At 44.0% G+C, this 25,395-nt stretch overlaps 1 protein-coding gene across 1 annotated transcript in view; it reads left to right on the forward strand.

Annotated features, from left to right (window-relative positions):
- Positions 1-25,395, forward strand: part of ANAPC1 (anaphase promoting complex subunit 1) — a 3,613,296-nt gene that overhangs the window by 2,899,673 nt on the left and 688,228 nt on the right. The window contains exons 38-39 of the mRNA XM_044060160.1: positions 14,541-14,545; positions 20,763-20,795. Of these exons, the coding sequence (XP_043916095.1) occupies positions 14,541-14,545; positions 20,763-20,795 (38 nt within the window). The remainder of the gene's footprint in view (positions 1-14,540; positions 14,546-20,762; positions 20,796-25,395) is intronic.

Here is a 25,395-nt window from a genome sequence, read left to right on the forward strand (position 1 = left end):
GGTTTTGAGGAACATGAAGTTTGCTTTTGAGAAGTTTTTCACTGTGGTTTTCTGGGCTGGGGGTGGGGTCAGGATGTGGATATCCAGTGAGATTAATTTATGGTCTGATCTCACCAATGAGGGGTATACCTCTGGTATGGAGCATAGAGTCCCCATGTTGGTAATGATCAGGTCAAGTATGTTTTCCCCTCTTGTGGGAGTGGTGACTAGTTGTTCCATAGCATTTGAGTTTATAAATTCCAGGAACCTTTGGGCTAGGGTGTTGGGGCTTGAGTAATGCTTCCAGTCTATGTTTGGGTAGTTGAAGTCACCCAATATAATGGTGTTTGGAGAGATCTTCATATTCTCCAGTGTTTTCAGGAAAGGCGAGTGGGATTCCTGATTTTGAGAGGGTGGTCTGTAACATGCTACAAACTGAAAAGCAGTTTTGCCCACTGTTAGTTGCATATCTATGGTCTCCGATGCTTCGTGCGATGCCACTAACCTGGATGTGTGGGTATCTTTGATAAATATGGATACTCCCCCTCCTTTTGTGGTTCGGTCTGAGTTTTGGGGCCGAAAAGCATGATATGAGGTATAACCTGGTAGTGCTGGGGTGCTCTCTGGAGCCTTGAACCAGGTTTCTGTCACTGCACAGATACCGATGTTCTCCATATTGAGGAGGGCTTTGAGTGCGTGCATCTTGAGGTTTAGACTTCTGGCGTTTAGCAGCATTACCCTTAGTTTCTTGTTCATTGTGTTGTCTATGGAGGTGGATTTGTCTTTTGAGCCTTGACTAAAAAAGGCACTATGGGGGTATGTCATCCCAGGCTGACGGACAGTGGATCCCCTTTGAATGACACCAAAATTTTAGCCAATTGTTAAAATCGATCATTTTTTCTTTATACTGTGGCATCATTCTACGTGAGGGTAAGATGCTGCTCAAGGTCAGGGTCATACCGGCCTGGGCTACATGATCAGAGAGCTCCTCTATGTCTCTCTTCATGTAGTCGAGAGAGGTACGTCTCAGGTCATTCACATCAGCATGGACAATGACTGAGTCATATTTGTACTTGCTTTGGAGTGACCTGAGTGCTTGCGTTATGTGGCGGATCCTAGCACCCGACAGGCAGCTCAATGTGACCTTCTCTTTGTTCAGCCTGGTGAGTGGGACGTCAGTGTGTCTGACTATAGAATCACCTATTACGAGTGTATCAGGTCTGTTGTTTAGCCTTAAGGGCTGTGACTGTTTGGCACACTGACTTTGTGAGCTGTGTGTTGGACGTGATTGGTTTTGGGATAGCATTTGCTTGGATGTCTGCTTTGGAGGTCTCTGCTGCTTAGACAGTTTTTTATTTAGAGCCTCCAAGTATGGTTTTGTGTGTTTGTGTTTGGTTTGTTTTTGTGATGGAACTATGTGAGACTGGGTTTGTGTTGTGTGAGGTTACCTTCTCCTCCAGACTGGTTACACCAGTTCTGAGTTGAGAGAGCTCAGCCTCCAGTTTGGCTACATGGTTGCAGCTCTCACATATATTTGAACCTGTTTGGAGGAGGAGAGGGTTGTCTGTGTACATGAGACAGTTGTAACATTGCCTCAAGATTCCCAGATTCACCAGCTGGACTGGAGAGGAGACCATTAGCTGACCTTTAGACATGCTAGAATAGTATAGGGAGCTCCTTTATCACTGAATCAAAAAGGACCAATAGGTGACAAGGTAGTGGTAGAGAGTAAATGAGGATGTAGTGCTTTTGGTTTACTTAGTGCTAAATTGTAAGATTGCTTATTTGGGCAAGTGCAGGGCCTTAGACTGAGAGTAGGGTGTTTAACTTCAGAGATAGAGTAGTTCTAAGGGAAAAAGTGAAGAGCAGACTTTGTGGAGCCGGGAATAGTTTATACCCAATTAACTGCTGCTGCCCGATAAAACTAAAACTCAGTTTCACACCCACTACTTCCTTCAGCTTGTCACTGTTCATTAGTACTGGCCAATTTCTCTTAATAACATCATAAGCTATGCTAATGTCACTGGAATAAGTTAACATAACTCGCGTTTATCTGTTAGTAATTTCCCCATTTCCCTGACCTCTTGGTGTCATATCTCTTCTTAGAGAAATAAGGCATCACTTTGCCTTGTCTGTCCATGGCCATATCTTGCACTGAATCACTAATATCATTAGTTGAATAACCCCTGTCCATAAAATCTTTACATAAGCTACCTAGGACTCTATCCAAATGTAAGCCATTAGTACGTAACCTAGAGACCCTTAGGGGCTGTCCTCTAATAACATTACAGTAAACATGTTGTGGATACATGCTCATTCGGTGTAATAATTGATTTTTCCAGCATGGCTTCATACATACAGACATCTCCAAGAGACCCTCGCTAGTCTTAGATAACTCAGCATCTAAGAAATCAATCACATCATTTGAATGGTGCATCGTAAATCTAAGGAAGGTCATATTACTGCCCAACTGTCAGACAGAATCATGCAGAGCATCTGCTGGACCATCCCATAATAAAAAGATGTTCTCAACAAATCTCTTATAATATTTAATATGTGAAGAAAATCTATTAACTGACAATACATATTTGTACATACATACGTGAGTTGTGTTAAAGAACAACAATGGGATTCTGTTACTAAATTCTCAACTTCTCTGTCCTTGTTCTCCCTATTTACAGTCCCTGCTATGAATAAACAACAATACAGTATTTAAAATATTTTAATTTGACTGTTTTCTCCACTAGAATAGTACCTTGCAGTACTGTGGTAGTTTCACTTTCAAAAAGCTTTTATCCTGCACTGGAAAAGCTTGCTGCAGTCTCCAATTCATTGGGGTGATCAAGGCCAATGAATACAAGTAGTTTTCTGGGCAATTTCCTCCCTAAACTGACATCACCATGAGCATCCTAATAATCCACCCACCCATGGTGTGAAGTCGCAGCTCCCTGGCCCTTCCCCTACCCATACAGAAATTAAAGGCTAGAACAAGGAAACAGTACATGAGTCAAGTCTCCTGCTGTGAGCTGTCAATCACAGAAGGTAACAGCTCACATTACCCTTAGCACTTTGACAGCTAGGGAGGTTAGGTGTGAAGGGGGATGGGAGATGAGTCGAAGTAGTACAATTCAGGCTTCACTAAAGACTGCAATTTAACCATTCTAAAAAGAAGCAGCAGTAAAAAGCACTTTGAAAGTCTATTCTGTGGCATTTGCACTGTTTGTGTTTTAAGTAGTCATTGAATGGTATGAAATGTTACTTAAAACTAATTGACTGTAAGCCAGCAGTGCATGCATGTAAAATATATGCAGTGACAGGAGCTTTAGGAAGAAAGAGGCCTGCATGATGTAATTTTTTACACTCGAGCATTGCATTGTGGGATACCTAGAGGCAGACTAAACAATCAGGATCACTTCAAGATGCTAGACCCCATGTGGTCAGACTCAGAAATTACATATAAAAATATTTAAAAACCTGTAAATAGTCGTAGAGTGGTGTTAAAATGTGTGAAACACCAAACCATGATGAAATAAACATGTTTTTGAGTCTGTGGGTGCGGTGGTTATTTAACTTATTCCAGTGATATCAGCATAGTTTGTGATGTTAAGAGAAATTGGCCAGCATTAATGGCTGATGATAAGTTGATGGAAGTAGTGGGTGTGAAACCGAGTTTTAGTTTTAGAAATAATTTATCTTTGAAGAAGCAGCTATGTTATGGTGACAGCAAGATAAAGTGCAACAACAGCATGCAATCTGGTAGGATGGGTACACATTCATGTCGCTGATGTAGTATATGTAGTCTTATTTCAGCTGATAAAGTTTTTATTCATCCATTGACCATAAAGAAGTTTGCCCCTAAGTATTATGCCAACTGTAGAAGTGTTTATCTAGTATAGGTAGCTATTTGTAATGATTGTTCAAGTTTTTATGTAGGCAACACCAACTGGTCTCTTAGAGATCGTGTGTCAGAACATCTGAAAGGCATACGTAAGTATGATCAAAGTAATGCTCTTCCCAAACATGTTGTTTCTTGTAGTTCACACACTTTTCATTTCTTAATGCTACAGTTGGTATATCAAGATATAAGGGGAGGTGATATTAATAACAAAGTTGAGATGGCAGAAATGAATTGGATAATTATACTTCAAACCAATAAGTATCCTGGATTAAATGGAGCTATACCTTTAAGACCTGCTTTGAAAGCTTGCAGGTCACATTGCTGATTAATTATCAATGTTTAAGTTTCTATGATTGAATGATTGTTCTAGTTTTTTAAATGTATCGGTTTTTGAAAGTTTTATCTTGTGTTTTGTATGGTCTGAAGAAACTCATTTTATGCATGAAAGCACTAACCGATTAAATTATTATTGCTACTTTATTACTGTGTTGGTTGGTTTTCTTTGGTTTTTGGAATATATGCTTAGTAGTTGGACAACCCCTAGCAGAGACATAAAGAATGGCATTTATTTTTCAGAGCAGTTTGTCAGTCAGTCAAACTTTATGAATTCTTTCTCACATCTTGATAGTTTCTTGTGGTCATCACATCCTGGTTTGGATGGCCATCACTGCCTTTAACAGTCTTGCAATCATTGTTAAGATGAATTCCCTTAAAGTGTGTGTGTATGGGGGGAAGAGGGTGGTTTTTTCCTCTCCAGTTATTTTCTACTACTACCGTTTTGGTTGTTGCCTCACTGTAAGACGCTGTCCGGTTCGATTCTCAGTTATAGCGTCTTCTGCGTGGAGACATGCATGAATGGGCGTACCTTCGTTGAAGGTTGTGCATCAGGGCTGGCAACTTGGCACGTAAAAATCAACTGCCAATCATTAGCGGACCGGAGTTCCGCTGTGGCAACCCCTAACCGGGAAAAGCTGAAAGACACAACAACCGTTTTGGTTGTATTTGCAAAATTTTATGTTATAGATTGAACAACAAACAATAACTTGAATACCATTTTCAGCATTCCCCAAAATATAGAATGTTTTTTATTCATTTCCTCTTCAAGTTATTTTAAGGCTAGGAATGCTATTTAATGGACTTTTTCAAGACTGTAACATTCTTTTCAATGGAGTACTCATTTCTCTCAGTTTAAAAGTAGTGTAACGTAACTGAAACATTTTTTTGTGGAGAAATTGTGTTTATTTTTCCTTTGTGGGACTGCCATGGTGTTTGAAAGTGCTTTTTACTGCATTTTGTCTGTAAAAAAATGTAATTTTTGTAGTCTGGCAGTTTTACCAACATTTGTTGCTTGTCTTCCTTGAGAAAGAGATACCTTTGTGAGCTTGACCGTGGAACAGACTACAGGTCCCATGGTCGGTCCTCCTTCCAGTCACAAAAAGAAAAGTTAAACAGCCTTTGCCACCACAGCAGGCTAGCAGTTTTCCTCAGCCATAGTTGGCTGACTCTGCTGTGGCCATTTGTACCTCAGAGCATTCATCTTTTATCCCAGATCTCTCTGGTGTAGCACTTACAGTCACTGTGGACCATGGGTTAGCCATATCCTATGTTGCTGTTGGAGCCCCCTCAGTGAGCAATGGACAGCCACTCTTCTCAGTCCTTGGAGAGGGAAGAGGGAAGGTTACCCTCTTGCATAAATGCTCTGCCAATCCCTGGGGGAGCAGCTTGCTGCAATTAGCACAGTTGCCCCTGTTTTTTCTATCAAGATAACGTGATTTCTGGTACAAGAAAGGGATTCCTCTTTTCTTGAAGAGATTCAGGACCCCGAGTCTAAACAGAAAGATGCAGGGATGGATTTAGTGATTTAGTGTTTTGTCCTCAGATTTCAAATACAGATTCAGAGGAGTGCTTAATTTCTGATTCTTCCTGTGGGATTTCTCTGAAAGTATTGCTCGAATGTAGCAGTGTTTTCAGTGGGAGAAAATCGAGGTTTCTCATTCCCTCAGAAAAATACTGCGAGTTGTTACAGGATTTTTTTCAGAACCTGCACCCATTCCTCCTGTCCTGCTTGCTTTAGAGGATGTCTTACTCCCTGCAGTTTACCTAATAGTCAGCCAGCTGTCCCTAAAAAGACAGGATCCATGAAGCTCATCAGTCTTTAAAATTGTTATACACTATTTCCAAACTTGACCCAGCAGCACTACTGTTAAAAACATAGCTAATTCCAATCCTACTCTTTCTGATAAGGATGAGAAAATTATTGATAAGTCTAGGGAAAAAAGTGTATTTTTCTGCAAGTATGATTTTCAGAGTTTTGAATTGTCAGGCTCATATGTTAAAGTTTGTTCTGACAAAACGTGAAAGTATGAGGAATGTTTTATCTACAGATCCGATGTCTGCTCCATCTGGATTCAACCTGTGGGACTTTGGATCCGACACCAGACAATTCTAAAGCCTTTAGCTTGTCTTGGCTCTGCCACACTTACCCATAAGTCCCTGCTCCTCCATCAACTCTCTAGATCTAGTTTACCACCATTCGTGGTATGCAGCTCAGTCCTTGGCTCCGCTATGTGCTTTGTTTTTTTTCTCAAGTTCCTTGTGAGATTTCTTTTCCTTTACCCCTCTAAGTAGTGTGACACAGTTCCAGTTGCAAGTATTTTACATCACAGACCAAACTGACACAGTTTTAGTTGCAAACATCATGCATCACTTATAATCTACCCAATCATTGTCACTCAAACATTACATATCTCATTCAGATCCTGCCTTCTTCTTAAACCTAATTCCTTCCTTGCATGTATTGTTCCCACAGTTCCCATTTTTTTATGTAATTTGCATTTAAAGATCCCAATTTCATTTGTTTTATCTCTCTTATATTCACTGTTTCTAGTACAGTTGGTTTAGACTTTGATTTCTATTTTCTAGTAATTGCCTTTTTGGCAGCCACCATAATTAGACTCAGCCAGGCTTTACTGTGTCTAGGCAGTTCGGATTCTGTATCATAGCTCAGAAAAATTATTTCCCTAGATACACCAATTTGCTCACCCAGTTATCTCTGTTAGAGTAGTCTGCAGGGAATATTTAAAGTCAGTCAACTCATTATACTCCCAGAAAATATGTTCCTGATCACCTTTTTCTTCATCATCACACCAACATTTGCTGTCTACCTGAGGAAAAATTCTCTGGAGTCTACTCGGTATATAAAAATATCTATGTAAGCATCTCCAAGCAAAAATCCTAAATCTTCTAGATTTTGATGCATATTTGGGAGACAAACGCATAGCCTCCTATTGTTTCTTTGTGAATTGCTTATCCAGTCTCTCTTCCCAATCCTTTCTAACTTCCTCTGACTGATTCTTACAGTTATTTAATATTTTGTATGCTGCACTAGTTGTTCCTTTTTTTTAACAACAGGTTCTGTTCTAGATTGTACTATCAATTCTACCAGTACAGGCCTTTCATTTAGGACCCCCCCCCCTTATTTCCTTCTTTTTGCCTATACACTGGTATCAAGTCCTCTGTAGGGAAGGCAATCTCTAAGCTGCAGTACAAATATATTCTTGGCATCTTCCTATTGTATTACCTTTCCCTATCTAGTTATTTGTTCACAATACATTGGTTCCTTTGCTAGTTTTCACCAATAAAGTCCAGCCCCTAATTGCCTATTGTCTGTGTCTGTAGTTGTAGTCATCCCTATCAGCAAAATCTCCTTTCTCAATTCCCATGTTGGCTTACTTCTTAGAGTACTTTCTGCTACTTTATTAATATAAACTTCTGTACGACTTTTGTTATTTTCCTTAAAGGTCGGCATCCAAAATCACAGTCTCTCCTTGTTTCTTGAGCTTTTCTCGTTTCATCAGCCTTCCTTTCCACTTTGAATTATAGGTTTCTGCTTGTGATATGTATAGAAGTCTTAGCTGTTTAGCCTTTCAAATCAGGCAATCCCAATCCGCCTTCTTCTGTTGGAAGAATCAGCTTATCCCACTTGTCTCTTTCTGTCTTTCCCCTCCCAAATAAAATCCTTCAGATCTTTATTAATTGCTATTCACAACTTCTCCTCTGGTTGATAAAAATATGCCTGACCTGTGCATACAACTAAAGGGACTTTAAACATTTTAACTGCTTGTATCTTACTATCCATATCTAGTTTCTCAGTTTTTCTATTATCTTTTGTTTAGTCTCTTCCCACATATTCTTAGCTGCCACACTGGAATTATTTTTAATCCATACTCCTAAATATTTCATTTTATCATGTCCCCATAATCCTCTAAATAGTGTTTAGTATTATTCCTCTTATCGCTCGATAGAGTAAGGTTATTCTTTAGGTTAGGCAGCTTAGATCCTATTCATCTGAACCCCCTTTAGGATTTTTCTATTTTGTAATGCTGTGTATGTGTGTGTGTGTTTTATGGATGGTGAAATGGACAAGGGATTTAAAAAAATGCATTTAATGCTGCACAAACTGCCCTCACAAGATGCACTCGTAAAGTGTGTTTACTGCCTCAGTCCGATGCAGTTAGACTCCAACTTGTTTTGATCTCCTCCTGCTTCCAAGGCTTCTCCCCCCAATCCCAAGACTGGGTCTGAGAAGCCTCAACTGCAAGACTGTGGGCACTCTTAAGAGTTAATGCAAGAGGTCTTCCTTGGCTTCTACCTCTGGGACAACTTCTTTTGGTTCCCTGGGAACAAAGGTCTCTCGTCCTTCAGCCTCCCTGGGCACATTCACACCGATTTAAGCTCTGACATTTCAGAGCTCATCTCCTTTGGCGCCAAAAAGTTCATGAAAAATGTCTCCAGTTCCACGCCCTTTTCTGGTCAAGGGGGCACTTTGGGCAGACTAGCATCCCCATTTTCTCCTTGCACCCCTCATCCTCACTTGACAGAGTCTTCCCCGTTGCCACCCCAGTTCAGGGCTTCATCGACTCTGATCCGAGATGCAGAGTCCTCCTCACACAAACCTTCAAAGCCATCCTCAGTGGCCTCATCTTTCTGGTCTTTGAGGTCGGTAAGCAGTATTGAACAGTCTGATATAGAGCAGCTGATTTGGTCCTTTTTGTAAGCACAGATGCAATTAAGGCTTATTCCTTCTGGTCTGAAACAGACTTCGGGACCGTTGGCTCAATTTTTCAGCTTTTTCCCTTGGCCCCTTCGGATCCAAGGTCTTCAGGGTTGGTTCAGTTTCCACCTTCTGGTTCAGATCCAGCAGCCTTGTGGTCTTCAGATCTGTCCTCTACCTTGGTAGCTTCAACCCTGACTTGCCTGGCATCGTTGGCATCTCAGAGCTGTGGTGTTGAGGCTGGAGTTTCTGGGTTGGGATAGACTGTTCCTGCCTCAGGATCATCATTGCCTTTCAGAGCTTTGACCTTAGATAGCTCAGCTCTGATCTCAGTATCAGGTCTAGACATGGCCCATTCCGGTTTAAGGTTGTCTTCAGTATTCTCAAGTTCTGGGACCCTCAGATTCAAGAGGCCTGCTTTGGCCTCGGCCTTTAAAGTTGTGGAAAGGATGATGTTGGCTAGAGAAAAGGGTCACATGTCTCCAGCAGACACCCTGTCCCATTTTTCATTTATTCCTCTATCCACTCATCACACTGCTCCTCGACAACCTGCGTCAACTAGCCTCTAGGCTGCTTCTGTAGAGAGGTTACCCCATTCTTCCAACTCTTCTCCAGCTTTGCTGGTACAGGAGATTTAGGGGAATGGAAAATGGAAGAGGAAGCACTAAGATTGTCCAGAGGAATCCCTCACCGAAAATGCTGACCTCGAGGAAGGATAGGGTACCTCCAAGTCCTGTATGATGACGCCTGTTTTAGTGATTTATTGGAACTGCGTCACCTTTGCAGGAGTTGGACTACCGAAGCTCCCTCTCAGGAGGAGTCAGTTTTTCCTGGCGGCTTTTGGCATAGGTCCATCCATGACCTGAGCGACCCCCCCCCCCTCTGGATGCCTTCATAGATCTGTTGATGATCTTCGTGTTTCACTGTTGCAGTCCTAACTTGTGGGATTTCCTGCTGAATAAGCCCTTGGTTTGCCCAAGTACCAGACTAAAAATCTTCCTCCACCTCAGACTGGCGGATGTCCTATCTAATGTCAGTATGCTTGGGTATATAGGGAGCCAGCTAATGCCATGGTATCAGTCTTTTCTTCCCACTGGAGCCAAAATCAGTAATTCAGTACGACTGTTGGTCCGCACCAGAGAGAAGTCACCTGAAAGCTAAGTATCCCATTGGGGGAACTCTTTTTTTTTTTGCTTTAACCTATGTCAGATAAGGTTAACAGTTGTCTCTGCTGAGGTAAGCAAATCTCACACTGAGACATCCATTCACTGTGTGTCACCTGCTTAGGCCCTGATCACGACATTCTTAATTGTCATTTCTGCACTTGTTTCAACTCTAGGACTATCAGGGCTATGATCTTAGCTAGACATCTTAGTCTCCCATCTACTTTGCATCATCCGATGGCATTCACCAGGAATCCCGAGGTTGAGCTCCCTAAGTGTGGGAAGGATAAGGAAAAAAGACCCAAGCTTATAAACTCAGATAACAGTCCCTGTCCATCTGCCAGTCCCTAAGGCTCATTATCGCTGAGGAAGGTGAGGCACTTTTGCTGTCCCCTTCTGCAACTGAGGTGGTGACACAGGCCTTTGTTGAGACCTGTCTGTAATCTGGCATTCTGTCGGATCACTCAACTTCTGTACAGGCGTTGACTTTGTCAGTCGGGTCCAGGGTCATTCAGCAAACCTCAGCTTCTGACAAGCACTCTTTTGCCAGTGGCATTAGCCTGCATGGGCTCATTTTTCCAGAGAGACTGGCATCAAGATTGCGGATGTACCTAGGCCCAAGGCCAGAGCTTCCTCTAAGAAGGGTACTACCTCAGGCCCTATGCACAGGGATATCAGCAATATCTGGTGAGGTTAGCTGAAGACCTTATTTCTGTAGTCAGAGCTAGGCAACCCCTTTGGTGTCTTCCCCAGGGAAAAGGAAGATGGATCCTGCTCCTGAAGTTTTCTCTGAGCCTTCTGATGAGGATTCTGAGAGGGAGGAGTCTGTCTTTGGGGAGGGACCCTTCCTTACTTCTTTTGAAGATTAGGATTCTGAAGAGAATCTGGCTTCAGCTTCGCCTCATAAGGGTATTACTTTTGGGGAAACTGTCCATGCCGTGAGGGAACATTTCCAGTGGGAGAACCAGAAATACCCAGAGTCTAAAAAGAGGGTTATGGAGTTCCTTAACCTGCCAGAACACGAGCCTTTAGCCATTCCTTCTGTATTGATGGTTGTAGAGGATGTTTTTATGGATTCCTCTTTAAATCCAGATTCTTTTCTTCCAGCCCCTTGAAAACCATACAGGTTTTACAGGGTGCTGGACTCCCATAAGTACCTCTTCAAGAATCCTTCTACTGATCCAGAGGTTGTCACTCTAGGACCCAAAGGAGCTAGGGTCAGCTCTTCAAAAAATTCTTTACCTGCTGAAAAAGAAGACGGTGCACTTGATAGGGTTGGTAAAAAAGTTTACACTTCTTTTACCCTAGCTATGAAGGCCCATAACTGTCAGTTTCATGTGATCAAATACCAACAAACTATTTTAGATCAAGTGAAGCAAAAGATCTCTTCCCTGAAGGACAAGAACATTTCCAATGAGTTGCTGAACCTTTGCCATTCTAGCTCCCAAGTCACTAGACATTCTTTACACTGCAGCTATGATGCTATGGAGGCCTTCAGCGGAGCTGCAGTCTCTGGTTCTGTCATTAGAAAGCATGTTTGGCTTAGGGAGCAATTGAACAAAGTTCTTGCCGCCCTCTGAGACAGTCTCTTTGGAGCAAGGGTCCATCTTGTCAATACCATTGTGGTGGCAGGAGCTACCAAAAAGGAGATTTCTGAAGAGAGCTGCTCGACTCCCCCCCCAAGCAGAGTTTCGGGTGCTGGATCAATTAGGGAGGGGATTGTATGCCTCATCCATTTTCAGTTTGAGGGCTAATTACTTATCACACTTTACAAGGCTTCAACAAGATATTGTCTTAGAAATGTCAAGCACCCTTAAGTCACAGCAGTCTCCAGATACCCAGAAACTGGGGACTGTTTTATGCACCTTCACTTTCTTCACCAGTGTTTCTTTGAGACTCATTTTGATTATGGCTGATGGAGCATCCAAAGAGGCAGGTTTCAGTGTTGCATTGCGGCACCGTGCCTAGATGCTGCAGTGCAACTTTGTGAACTGTTTCAAAGCATCCTTCATCAGTGCCCCTTTTGATAAGTCCTCTTTGTTTGGACCCAAGGTTAAGGATACATTGACAAGAAGTGAACAAGATGAGAAGACACTGTCCACCATCAGAGTTCATTTTTCCACCCACCCCCAGCAATCCTTCTGTAGGAATCAGAAAGAGGTTAAGCAACTCTTCTTCAGGAAGTTGCAGTTCTCTTCTCAGGTTCCTCCCAAGGGTGGGGGAGGAATCATAATGGATGCCGCCCTAGAGGCAGAGGTGGTCTGTAGAATCAGGACTTCTGTGAGGTGCTTTCTGGCAGACTTTTTCAGCGATCCTAACTGGTTGCCCAACTGCTCGCCTCTGGAGGCAGTCTGAGGTTGTCTAGCTGTCCACTCCAAAGCATGGGAGACCATCACCTGAGACACCTTGATGTTCAGAGTTATATCCAGAGGGTGTTATCCCCTTATAGAATTTCCAAAAGTCTCCCAAAATGTCTCCCCAATGTTCCACCCTATCAGAGATGCTTTGCAGCAGGAGAGATCCAAAAACTGCTCGCACATCAAGTCATTCAGGAGGTCCCACCAGCTTAGATAGGATCTGGGGTCTATTCCAGATTCTCTTTAGTACCAAAGAAGACAAAGGACCTCAGACCAGTCTTGGACTTGAGCACGCTGAACCAAGTCCTCAAAAAAAACAAGTTACAGATGGTTACAGTGCAGTCCATATTGCCCATACTGAGGAAGGATGATTGGTTGCTTCAGTAGACCTTAAGGATGCCTGCCATCACATAAAGATAGATCAGCGCTCTTGGAGTTTCCTTCGCTTCCAGCTGAGAACCAGTCACTTTCAGTTCAGGACCCTGCCATTTGGTCTGACCACAGCTCTCCAGGTGTTTACCAAGTGCATGGCAGTGGTTGCAGCATGGCTCCAGCTGTAGAGATTTCAAGTCTTCCTGTACCTGGATGATGATTGGCTCCCCACCACCCCCACAAAGACATTGATGATCTCAGCCAGGGATTATTTGCTCTAACTATGTGACAACTTAGGCATCACAGTCAATGACTGCAAATTGAGCCTTCGACCTGTACAAGTCTTAGAGTTCATAGGGTGTCATCTGGACACTGTCAATCAGATTGCCAGGCTCACAAGCTCCAGAGTTTACAGTCTTCGAGCTCAGGCCATCTCAGTGCTTAAAATTCCCAAACCTGCATCTGACGCATTTCTAGGGCTTTTGGGTCATACTGCAGTATTGAGTAGAACTGTTCTCTCTAGCTAGATATTACATGAGGGCTTTGCGATGGACCATGGCCATTCAGTGATTCCTCCTTACACATCCTTTGGATTTCCTAGTATGGCTGACAAGAGTGTGTCATGAGCAGATTCAGTGGTGGTTGCAGTCTGCATTAGTAACACAAAGAAAGACCATTTATAATTCCTTCTCCTTTGGCCACAGCCATCACAGACACCTTCCTGCTGGAGTGGGGGGACATTTCAAAGGGAGGACTGTTCAAGGATCCTGGTATTCCACAGAGGCTCAAGTTCACATCAAAATTCTGTAGATGAGAGCAGTCTTCCTAGCACTGCAGGCTTTTCCGGGTGTCCTCTCCAGAGGTGTGATTGTGGTACAGACAGACAACACGTCGGTCGTCTGGTACCTCAACAAACAAGGGGAGAATATGTTCTTACTCTTTTTGTCAGGAGGACATGAGGGTTTGGCAGTAGGCAATCACCTCTCAGCATTTTTTGGTGGCAAAGTGTGTCCCGGGGAAGTCTAACAGTCTAGCCAACAGACTCAGCAGGACTATTCTGTTACCTCACTAGTAGTCTCTAAATCTGACAGTGGCAGCTTAGATTTTTCGATGTTGGGGCACTCTATGTTGTGACCTGTTTGCTTCCCTGTCCAGCATCAAGCACAGCAGCTATTACGCCATTGCTCCCCCTCCAGCACAGTCAGACAGGGATACTCTGACAATTGCTTGGTTCCCGGGACTACTTTATGCTTATACCCCAATTCCTCTTATGGTAGTTTCTGCAGAAAGTGGAGTGGCCTGCTGCAGAGCTACAGTGTTCCTCATCACCCAGTTTTGGCCTCATCAGGTGTGGTTTTCCTTCCTTTGGCCTTTTCTGAAATACCCCCTTTGATAATTGGATCCCATTCTGGATCTGATTTCTCACCCCCCCCCCAGTCTTTAGTCCCTCAAGTTGACTGCATGGTTCTTCCAGTTCCCTTGATGGCCAGGAATCTCAAGCTTTCACAGGTGGTCATTCACATATTGTCCTTTTCTCAGAAAGTATATACCAGTAAATGGAGATGATTTGTTTTGCGAGTGGAGTCTCAGGGACTCGACCCCTTCTCTGCACCCTAAGAGTCCATCTTGAATCTTCTGTCTGAGTTGTTTGGCTCATGCTCTGTTTTTTCTACTGTCAAAGTGCAATTAGCATCAATTTTTAAATTTCTTATCAGTAGAGATAGTATGCCATTGGCTTCTCTCAAGATATCCAAGGCTTTACTCAAATCTACTTTTCTACTTCATCCTCCAGTACGGGATCCAGTCCTTCCCTGGGTACTGCCTTTCATTCTTCAGGTTCTAGTTTGTCCTTCTTTTGAACCTTTAGCCTCCTTGGAAAATCTTGTTTTTGGTAGTGATCACCTCTTCCAAAAAGGTTTCAGAGTTGCAAGCACTTGATTCTTCACCCCCTTATTTGGTGTTCCATAAATATAGGGTTTCTGTTCATATGATCCCTTCCTTTTTGCCTAAGGTAGCTTCCAATAACAACCTTGACAGTTCCAGTCAACTTCCTTATTTTTTCCCCAGCAAAGGTGAATACCTTTTGTATTGTTTGGACATGCATAGGCAACTGCAATTTTATCTTAACCATACAAAGCCTTTCAGAAAATATAGCCAGTTATTTGTGTCCTTTTCAAAATCCAGGCTGGATTCACCTGTGCCTAAAGTAACTTTATCCAAGTGGCTTTCAGATTGTATTTTGTTTGCATATTCTTGAAAGGCAAGACTCTTCCACAAAACTCTATAAACCTCCCTCAAGAAACACTATTTCTTGGGGACTTTAACATCGACTGGAATTCTTGTAGCAATGCTAACCCCACCTCCCACATAAATCTTTTTGGTTTCAAACAACTTATTGACAGTCCAACTAGAATAAATAATAAAAGTAACAAAGAAACCACCTTAGATTGGATTCTTACAAACTCCCCCCTACAAAACTACCAAACTGGTATCCTTCCAGAAGATCTTAGTGATCACTCACTTACTTATGTTATTAGGGCCAAAACTAAGCTAAACCTACCTACCTCACATAAAACAATATATTCAAAAACACTTTAATTCTGAAGGATTCCTAACAGAGCTGTCACAATACAACTGGACCCTCTCAAATATCTCTCACTCGACAATGCTGTTGAACACTTCAACTCAGCATTCCTGACCATCCTGAATCAACATGCCCCAAAACGTATCATTAGAACAAAGACCAAAATAGCACCCTGGCTAACTTCTAATACCAAACAAACAATAATACTTAGAAATAAATCATGGAAAAATGGCGGTCCTCCAGAAACCCAAACGATCACCGTATCTTCAAAGAACTCAGAAATAAAACCAAAAAGCTATACTTGCAGATAAAAAATTATTACCTTGAACTACAACAATCAACCAAAAAGAACCAAAAAGTTTTGGTCCACTATCAATAATCTTCTTACCCCAGGCAAAGTAGTTACACCAAACCCACAAAACTTAGATCCTGACAACCCCTCTTTAATAGCCAATAACTTCAACACCTTCTTTACCACTTCCATACAAAATCTAGCTAACCACTTAACCCCTGATTCCTCCCAACTGCTCTTAAATAACAGTGACAACTGCCTTCCACCCTGCAACTTCAACCCATACCTACCTCCTACATACAATCTCTTTACAAAACTTAAATCTACTACACCCTCAGCTGATAACCTTCCAGCTGAATTTCTTCAAATAGCAGCCAAAGCTATCGCCTACCCTGTCTCCATCCTCATAAATAGATCCATAAAAGAAAGTACTTTTCCCTCAATCTGGAAAATATCTCATATCATACCCCTACACAAAGGAGGCAAAGCCACAGACCTTTCAAACTTTCGTCCTATAGCACTATTATCTCCTCTAGCTAAAATCATGGAAAAATGCATACACAAACAACTACTCACCCATCTCCTTCAAAATAATCTACTTGCAGATACTCAACATGGATTTAGACCTTCACATAGTACTACCACTGCTCTACTTTCCTTTTCCAACACCATCAACTGGAATCGTAACAACAACAAACTAACCTCTTCTCTTTTCCTAGACCTATCAAAAGCCTTCGACATGGTCAACCACTCACTTCTACTACACATATTAAAATCCCTTGCTTTGGATACCTCCTCCTTAACCTGGTTCTCTTCTTATCTCGAAACAGGCAACAAGCAGTACTCTGGAAAAATTGTCTATCTTCACTACTACCTATCTCTTTAGGAGTCCCACAAGGATCCATACTAGGCCCCTCCTATTCTCTATCTTTATTAATGACCTCCAAGCATCTATCCAAAACAAGTTATAGATGGTTACAGTGCAGTCCATATTGCCCATACTGAGGAAGGATGATTGGTTGCTTCAGTAGACCTTAAGGATGCCTGCCATCACATAAGGATAGATCAGCGTTCTTGGAGTTTCCTTCACTTCCAGCTGGGAACCAGTCACTTTCAGTTCAGGACCCTGCCATTTGGTCTGACCACAGCTCTCCAGGTGTTTACCCAGTGCATGGCAGTGGTTGCAGCCTGGCTCCAGCTGTAGAGATTTCAAGTCTTCCTGTACCTGGATGATTGGCTCCCCACCGCCCCCACAAAGACATTGATGATCTCAGCCAGGGATTACTTGCTCTAACTATGTGACAACTTAGGCATCACAGTCAATGACTGCAAATTGAGCCTTCAACCTGTACAAGTCTTAGAGATCATAGGGTGTCATCTGGACACTGTCCATCAGATTGCCAGGCTCACAAGCTCCAGAGTTTACAGTCTTTGAGCTCAGGCCCTCTCAGTGCTTAAAATTCCCAAACCTGCATCTGACACATTTCTAGGGCTTTTGGGTCATACTGCAGTGTTGAGTAGGACTGTTCTCTCTAGCTAGATATTACATGAGGGCTTTGCGATGGACCATGGCCATTCAGTGATTCCTCCTTACACATCCTTTGGATTTCCTAGTATGGCTGACAAGAGTGTGTCATGAGCAGATTCAGTGGTGGTTGCAGTCTGCATTAGTAACACAAAGAAAGACCATTTATAATTCCTTCTCCTTTGGCCACAGCCATCACAGACACCTTCCTGCTGGAGTGGGGGGACATTTCAAAGGGATGACTGTTCAAGTATCCTGGTATTCCACAGAGGCTCAAGTTCACATCAACATTCTGTAGATGAGAGCAGTCTTCCTAGCACTGCAGGCTTTTCCGGGTGTCCTCTCCAGAGGTGTGATTGTGGTACAGACAGACAACATGTCAGTCATCTGGTACCTCAACAAACAAGGGGAGAATATGTTCTTACTCTTTTTGTCAGGAGGACATGAGGGTTTGGCAGTAGGCAATCACCTCTCAGCATTTTTTGGTGGCAAAGTGTGTCCCGGGGAAGTCTAACAGTCTAGCTAACAGACTCAGCAGGACTATTCTGTTACCTCACTAGTATTCTCTAAATCTGACAGTGGCAGCTTAGATTTTTCGATGTTGGGGCACTCTATGTTGTGACCTGTTTGCTTCCTTGTCCAGCATCAAGCACAGCAGCTATTACGCCATTGCTCCCCCTCCAGCACAGTCAGACAGGGATACTCTGACGATTGCTTGGTTCCCGGGACTACTTTATGCTTATACCCCAATTCCTCTTATGGTAGTTTCTGCAGAAAGTGGAGTGGCCTTCTGCAGAGCTACAGTGTTCCTCATCACCCAGTTTTGGCCTCATCAGGTGTGGTTTTCCTTCCTTTGGCCTTTTCTGAAATACCCCCTTTGATAATTGGATCCCATTCTGGATCTGATTTCTCACCACCACCACCCCCAGTCTTTAGTTCCTCAAGTTGACTGCATGGTTCTTCCAGTTCCCTTGATGGCCAGGAATCTCAAGCTTTCACAGGTGGTCATTCACATATTGTCCTTTTCTCAGAAAGTATATACCAGTAAATGGAAAAGATTTGTTTTGCGAGTGGAGGCTCAGGGACTCGACCCCTTCCCTGCACCCTAAGAATCCATCTTGAATCTTCTGTCTGAGTTGTTTGGCTCATGCTGTGTTTTTTTCTACTGTCAAAGTGCAATTAGCATCAATTTTTAAATTTCTTATCAGTAGAGATAGTTTGCCATTGGCTTCTCTCAAGATATCCAAGGCTTTTTCTCAAATCTACTTTTCTACTTCATCCTCCAGTACGGGATCCAGTCCTTCCCTGAGTACTGCCTTTCATTCTTCAGGTTCTAGTTTGTCCTTCTTTTGAACCTTTAGCCTCCTTGGAAAATCTTGCTTTTGGTGGTGATCACCTCTGCCAAAAAGGTTTCAGAGTTGCAAGCACTTGATTCTTCACCTCCTTATTTGGTGTTCCACAAATATAGGGTTTCTGTTCATATGATCCCTTCCTTTTTGCCTAAGGTAGCTTCCAAGAACAACCTTGACAGTTCCAGTCAACTTCCTTATTTTTTCCCCAGCAAAGGTGAATAGCTTTTGCATTGTTTGGACATGCATAGGCAACTGCAATTTTATCTTAACCATACAAAGCCTTTCAGAAAATATAGCCAGTTATTTGTGTCCTTTTCAAAATCCAGGCTGGATTCACCTGTGCCTAAAGTAACTTTATCCAAGTGGCTTTCAGATTGTATTTTGTTTGCATATTCTTGAAAGGCAAGACTCTTCCACAAAACCCTAAAGGCAATTCAACTAGGGTTGTAACTACTACTACAGTTTTTCTTTCAAGAGTACCTATGGATGATATCTGTGCTGCTGCTACTTGGTTGGGCCATTATACATTTGTGTCACATTATAAGCTGGACATTCATTCCAGGTCCAGGGCTTCTTTTGGTTCTACTGTGTTGCAGAATATCCTTCCTTAGTTCCTCCCAAGGAATTGTCATAGCTGATGACTCTGACCCACAGGTTGAATCCAAAAAGAGCAAACAACTTCAGGTACAGAAGTTGTGTACTCACCATAAAGTTAGATCCATGTTGTCTGTCTCCATCTGGTTCAACCTCCTTGCCCTTCTGCTCCTGAACTTCTTGTTGATTTGGCTAGTTTTCCCTCTGTGATGACTCGACAGCAGGGGCTTTTGCATTCTGCTCGCCTAGAGTCTTGCTTTACCCTGGGTGTTTTTCCTTCTATCTGTGGAGGAAGGGAGGACTGCTTGGATATGTTGTATCATTATATTATTACTCATGGGGCTGACTCGATCTGGGGAGTTGATGGAGTAGCAGGGAGTTATGGTTAAGGGCGATGGAGCCAAGATAAGCTGAAGGCTTTAGAATTGGCCGGTGTCAGATCCAAAGTCCCGCAGGTTAACTAGATGGTGATAGACAACACGTACCTATCATTATGGTGAGTGCATAACTTTTATTTCTTTCTTGTGAAGAACAATCTGCTTTTATTAACTCAGTTTCTTCTATTGAACAGGTTACTACTCATTATTTGCAGAGTGTATGTATGACTCTGTTGATACTTCACCCAAAGTTATGGCTGCTGGTGCTGTTTGAGGTTTGCTTGGCTGCATTCTTAGAACCTCCCAGATTATATAAAAATGAGATTTTAAATTCTTCCCTGTATAGAGATTGTGTTTGGACCCTTTGCTGTATAGGTGATCAAAAACTGTGATGAAAGGGGCAAGCTGATCCAGGGATTTCAGCCCTCCTTTTCCAAATCGTCCAATGAACTTACTTTCTCCGTGTCCAGTTTTGTCAAAAAACAGAATAACAGCTTCAACAGTTAAGGTAGACATATGTTTAAGAAGAAATGGCAAGAGAGTCGCAAAAACAAGTCTCATACCTCCCCAGGAGACCTTGTGACCTCTTCCCACCCTGGCCCCTTTTCTCTTCCATAAAGTCTGAATCTACATTTTCTCCTTGGCAACAGATTGTTTCAGACAAATGGTTTCTGAAAATCATTCATCAAGGTTACAGACGGCAGTGGGAAGAAACCCTTCCTTTCTGGTCATTCCTCATCCTGCATATATCAGACACTTGTTTCCAACTGTTCTTCATAACACGTTGTCCCAAGAAGTGGTAGAACCACTTCCTTCTTCCCAGGTGGGGAAGGGGTTTTATTCAAGGATGTTTCTTGTGCCAGTGAAAGAAGGGAAATGCTTTGAGACAAGTTCTGTACCTTTCTTTCTTAAACATTTTGTGACAGTGCCCAAATTCAGTATGTTCATGTCACAACATGTTACTTCTTCCTCTTTCAAGTTTCCTGGCAACACTAGACTTAAGACACATATCATCACATCCCTGTTTATCTAGACTTCAGACATTTCTTAAAGTTTTGTGTGTCTGGATCACATTATCAGTTCTTTGCTTTACCCTTTGGACTATCCACTGCACCAGTAATGTTCACAAAGCTGTCTCCAATTATAGCTCATTACAGGTTACAGAGTATCTACATTTCCAATTCCATATTTGGATGACTTGCTTGTCATTGCTGAGTCATTTTCAAGGTGTTAGGAATCTCTCTGTTGTGTGAGACATCTCTTACACATACTGGTATTCCAAAAGAACATTTAAGTCTTTAACTTTCTTATACAGGATTGCGTTCCTACAATGTCAACTAGACACCTCAGTTCAAAGACCTCTTCTTCCAAAGGAAAAGGATCTTTGTTTAGATCTGCTTTTAAGGTTTTCCACTCAAACTTCTGTCACTTGAGGAAATACCTCAGGATTTTGGGTCTCATGGCATCAGTGATTCTCATAATACCCCTAGGAAGACTCCACATACAAAAGATACAGTGGTATCTGAAGTCACTCTGGTCCAAGCATCAACATCCCTTATATTTTCAGATTCCAGTGTTGTGGTTTGTCAGAAGAGAAATCTTTTGGTGGAATCAACAGATGTTATGTAGTCCAAACTCACCTACATTCTTACTCGTGGGTTTGGAGCCGAATATCGTCTCCGACTCGGCCAGCTTTTATTTACTAGCTCGAAGTCTCCCATTGGCTGGGCCAAGCGGGTATCCCATGCTGCACTGCTCCATAACCCCAGATCTCGTTTGCCGCTCATGTAGCTAGGACGTGGTCTCGCTTGGCTGTGGCTAAGTACCTTCTTTTTTTCAATTTCTCTTGAGAAATTTGCTAGTTGTTCAACCACAAAAGCTATTTTAATAGCTATTCTTCTTGCTGCTTGTTTGCAGTGTTTTTTGTTTGTGTAGTTGGTATCCCTAACTGTTCCGGTGGGCTAGGCCCGATTTTACTTAGAGGACCTAGTCCTCTTTCTGTGTAGTGTTCCGTTTCCTTTTTGTGGATAGTGTGTTGTGAGTTAGTAAAGAACCATTTTACTTGGAGGTTCTTTGGTTGCCTTTGTGTAGTCTGATCAGTAGTTTTCCCGCCTTTGCTGTTTTTTCCGGCTAGGTTGTTTTCAGTGGTCTGCTTGTGCAAGATGTCTAAGGATCAGAAGGAACATAAACCTTCCGGTTTTAAAAAAATGTTCCAAGTGTAGTTACAAAATGTCCATTACAGATGGGCATTCCGTATGTGTTTACTGCCTAGGAGCAATTCATTTGCAAGAGTCTTGTAGCTTCTGTCACACCTTCAGTCCGAGGGTGCTCCAGGAGAGGAAAAATAAACTAATATTGAAGGGACTCCTAAAACCTTCATTTGAGGAGTCTTTAGACTCGACTTCTAGTTCTTAGTCCAAGTCTAAAGCTTCGAAGGCGAAGAAGAGATCTCCGGCTCCGTCTGTCTCCACGGAGCCAGTGGAGAAAATCTCTAAACTTGACTCTACCTCCTCGGCTCCTCTGTCCCCGGGGCCACAGGAGGTATGTGTAGTACTGGAATCGGCGTCGGCTCCTATTTTACTGGAACCCCATTCGGAGCCGGTCACCCTGTGTTAGGCATGGTTCTCCTGAGAGGAGATCCCAGTCCCCCTCCCTGTCCTCCATATCCTCCAGGCTTTCTGATTTGGATGTCGATAGGGTGGTACAGAGGCTCCTGCAGTCGCCGGTGTTGGCAAAATTATTCTCGGCTCCAACCCAGTCGGCTCCGGAGCCCATCCCGATGCTTTTGTCGATGGTTCCTCCTCCAAGCACTTCCTTGTCTTCGGGGCCAGAGTGCTCCGCTCCGAGTGATGTTCCTGCACCTGCTCCGATACCCCTCAAGGGTTTATCGGTGCCGACATCAGCTCCGACCCTGTCGGCTCCATCAACAGGTTTCAGCACTCGGCTTTCTTCAGTCGGGCCCAAGGAGATACTTCGGGACACCTGTCCGTTCCGAGCCTCCCTCTCGGCTCATCGGCTCGGCGGACCCCAACCCTGGTCATGGCCTCAGAGGTCGGTTAGTCCTCTGATTCGGGGGAACCCGCCTTAGAGGCCATGTGGAGCGCACTGGCCAGATCGTCAGTTACGTCATCCGGATCGGTCATTCCGTCCCTTTCCACCCCAGCTAGAGCCTCTGATGTCCCCCTATCCATAGATGGCGGAGCCCAAAGGTCTGGGGGATACCCCCATGAGCGGTCCCCAACTTTCTGAGGGCCCCTCAGAGTCTGTGCCTGAGGAGCCCCCTAGAAAGAAGTCGTGCAAGAAGAAGCACATAGACTCCCAGGACGAGTCTCTCACTTCTGATACCGACCTCGAGGAGTCTGAGGGGTCCCCCAAGTCATCCTCTGATGACATCTCTTTCTCCGACATCCTGGAAATATTGAGACAGAGAGGCAACTGGCCATCCAAAACCCCCTCTGAGGAGGAATCGGTATTCCTCAAGGCCTTTGGTGCTCAACCCTCCACCTCCTGGGTGTCTCCACCCTTCGACGAGCTCTTGGATTTAATTTGTAGAAGGGTGTGGGAGAATCCTGATTCGGTGGAACCTGTACCCAGAAGGCCCAATAAGTTTCTTTCTGCCACCCCGGGGAAAGAGTTTCTGTCCAAAGGGGCTTCTGTAGATGCCATGGTGGTGGAGGCGGCCACACGGCAGGAAGTAGCCGAGTCTTCTTCCTCCATCTATCCTCCTAACAAGGAGTCTAGGAGCATGGACCGGTACGGGAAGCGTACCTTCTCGTCAGCGACCTTCACCCTACGGTCACTGAACTACCTCTGTCATTTTACTCGGCTCCAGAGAGAGCTCCTCAAGGAGTTAGGAGATACTGTAGCGGGTAACGTACCTGAGGCGTTAGCACACACTGTTAACACCCAGGTGTCTACCCTCAATTCTACTGTCAACTCGTCCATGAGGCTCGTATCATATGCAGCCGAGGGGGCGAGTAGGGCAGCCAGTTCGGGAGTAGCCCTCAGGAGGCAAGCCTGGATGCACCTGTGTCATTTCGCGGAGGCCTTCAAGTCTTCCTTCACTGACGCTCCTTTTGATGGGTCCTCGTTCTTTGGGACCAAAGTGAAAGACACCCTCACCAGATGTGAGCAAGAGGGAAAGACCCTGTCTGCCGTAGGGGTCCATTTTTACCTCGTCTCGAGGCCTTACCCCAAGGCTCAGAGGGGAGGGAAGATGTGGTTCAAGAAATCACAGAAGTTTTTCCCGGCCGCACAAGGGGAGTCCCCCTCCAGAGGCAGAGGAGGGGGAGGTTATTCTGGAAGAGGCCGCCCCCACAACTCGGGAGACCGTGATTCCTTTCGCGGTTCTTCCTACCATCGTTCCTGATGTGTTGCCCGACTGTGCTATTCCACAGCCAGTCGGGGGCCGCATATCGTTGTACCCAGAAGCCTGGGAAAGCATCACCCAGGATCGATGGGTAGTACGAATAGTTTCCGGAGGTTATGCCATCCCTTTTTCGTCAGACCCCCCCTCCAGTAAGGAAAATCCCGGACGTTCCACTCAGTCAAAGGGATCACGCAGCATTAGAGGTGTCAAAGCTGCTAAAGAAGGGAGTCATCCAACCTGTCCCCTCAAACCAAATCGGATTAGGGACTTACTCAAAACTCTCTTTGGTGCCGAAAAGAACAGGGGACCTTAGACCCATTCTAGATCTCAGCAGATTAAACCACTATGTTCTGAAGTCCAAGTTCCGAATGGTCACCCTTCAGTCCATTTTTCCTTTGCTGGAAAAAGAAGTATGGATGTGCTGCATCGACCTCAAGGATGCTTACTATCATATCAAAATGGACAGGGCATCCAGGAGTCACCTACGCTTCCGGCTGGGAGCCAGTCATTTTCAGTTTCGTGCCCTGCCCTTTGGTCTCACCACAGCCCCCAGGGTGTTCACCAAGTGTTTGGCGGTGGTGACAGCTCACCTGAGACGTCAAGGATTCCAAGTGTTTCTGTACCTGGACGACTGGCTCCTCACCACCCCCTCCAGGCATCTACTCATCCGAGCCAGGGACGCTACCATTATCCTCTGTCAACGACTAGGAATAACATTGAACTGGGAAAAATCTGCCTTGCTGCCCTCACAGCGTGTCACATTTATAGACGCAGAGCCACTGTTCATATGCGGGCCTTCTTGCCGCACGACAGGATCAGAGTATTACAGAATCAGGTTCACACTTTATTACCCCTCAGGAAAGTACAGGCAAGATGGGTTCTTCAGCTTCTGGGCACCATGGCAGCTACCATTATGTTAGTGCCTCTAGCAAGATTACACATGAGGCTTCTTCAATGGCTTCTCTTTGCCCAATGGTCTCTTCAAAAACTCCTCCTTTCCCACCAGATCCTACTCACAGACCGATGCAAACAGGATCTCGGTTGGTGGCTGTGCTCCACCAATCTGGACGAGGGGAAACCGTTTGTTCCTCCATCACTTGTCGCCACGGTGACCACGGACGTCTCCCAGATGGGGTGGGGGGGGGGCATTATCTTGGCAGGACAGTCCAAGGCATGTGGCATGATCACAAGGTACATCTGCACATCAGTGTCTTAGAGATGAGATCGGTGTTACTGGTGTTGCGGGCACTTCAAAGCTCTCTTCCTCTGGGGACGATTGCAATACACTCGGACAACATGTCCGTTGTGTGGTATCTAAACAAACAAGGAGGAACCAGATCTTACCCCCTGTGCAGAGAGGCCATGCGAGTGTGGCAGTGGGCAGTGTCTTCCCAACGGTTTCTAGTGGCAACGCTCATTCCGGGGAAGGCCAATGTGATAGCAGACAGGCTGAGCAGAGCTATTCTGATGACTTACGAGT

Source organism: Protopterus annectens, chromosome 1.part2 (assembly GCF_019279795.1).
Source record: "Protopterus annectens isolate FY-2018-M chromosome 1.part2, PAN1.0, whole genome shotgun sequence".
NCBI lineage: Eukaryota > Metazoa > Chordata > Ceratodontiformes > Protopteridae > Protopterus > Protopterus annectens.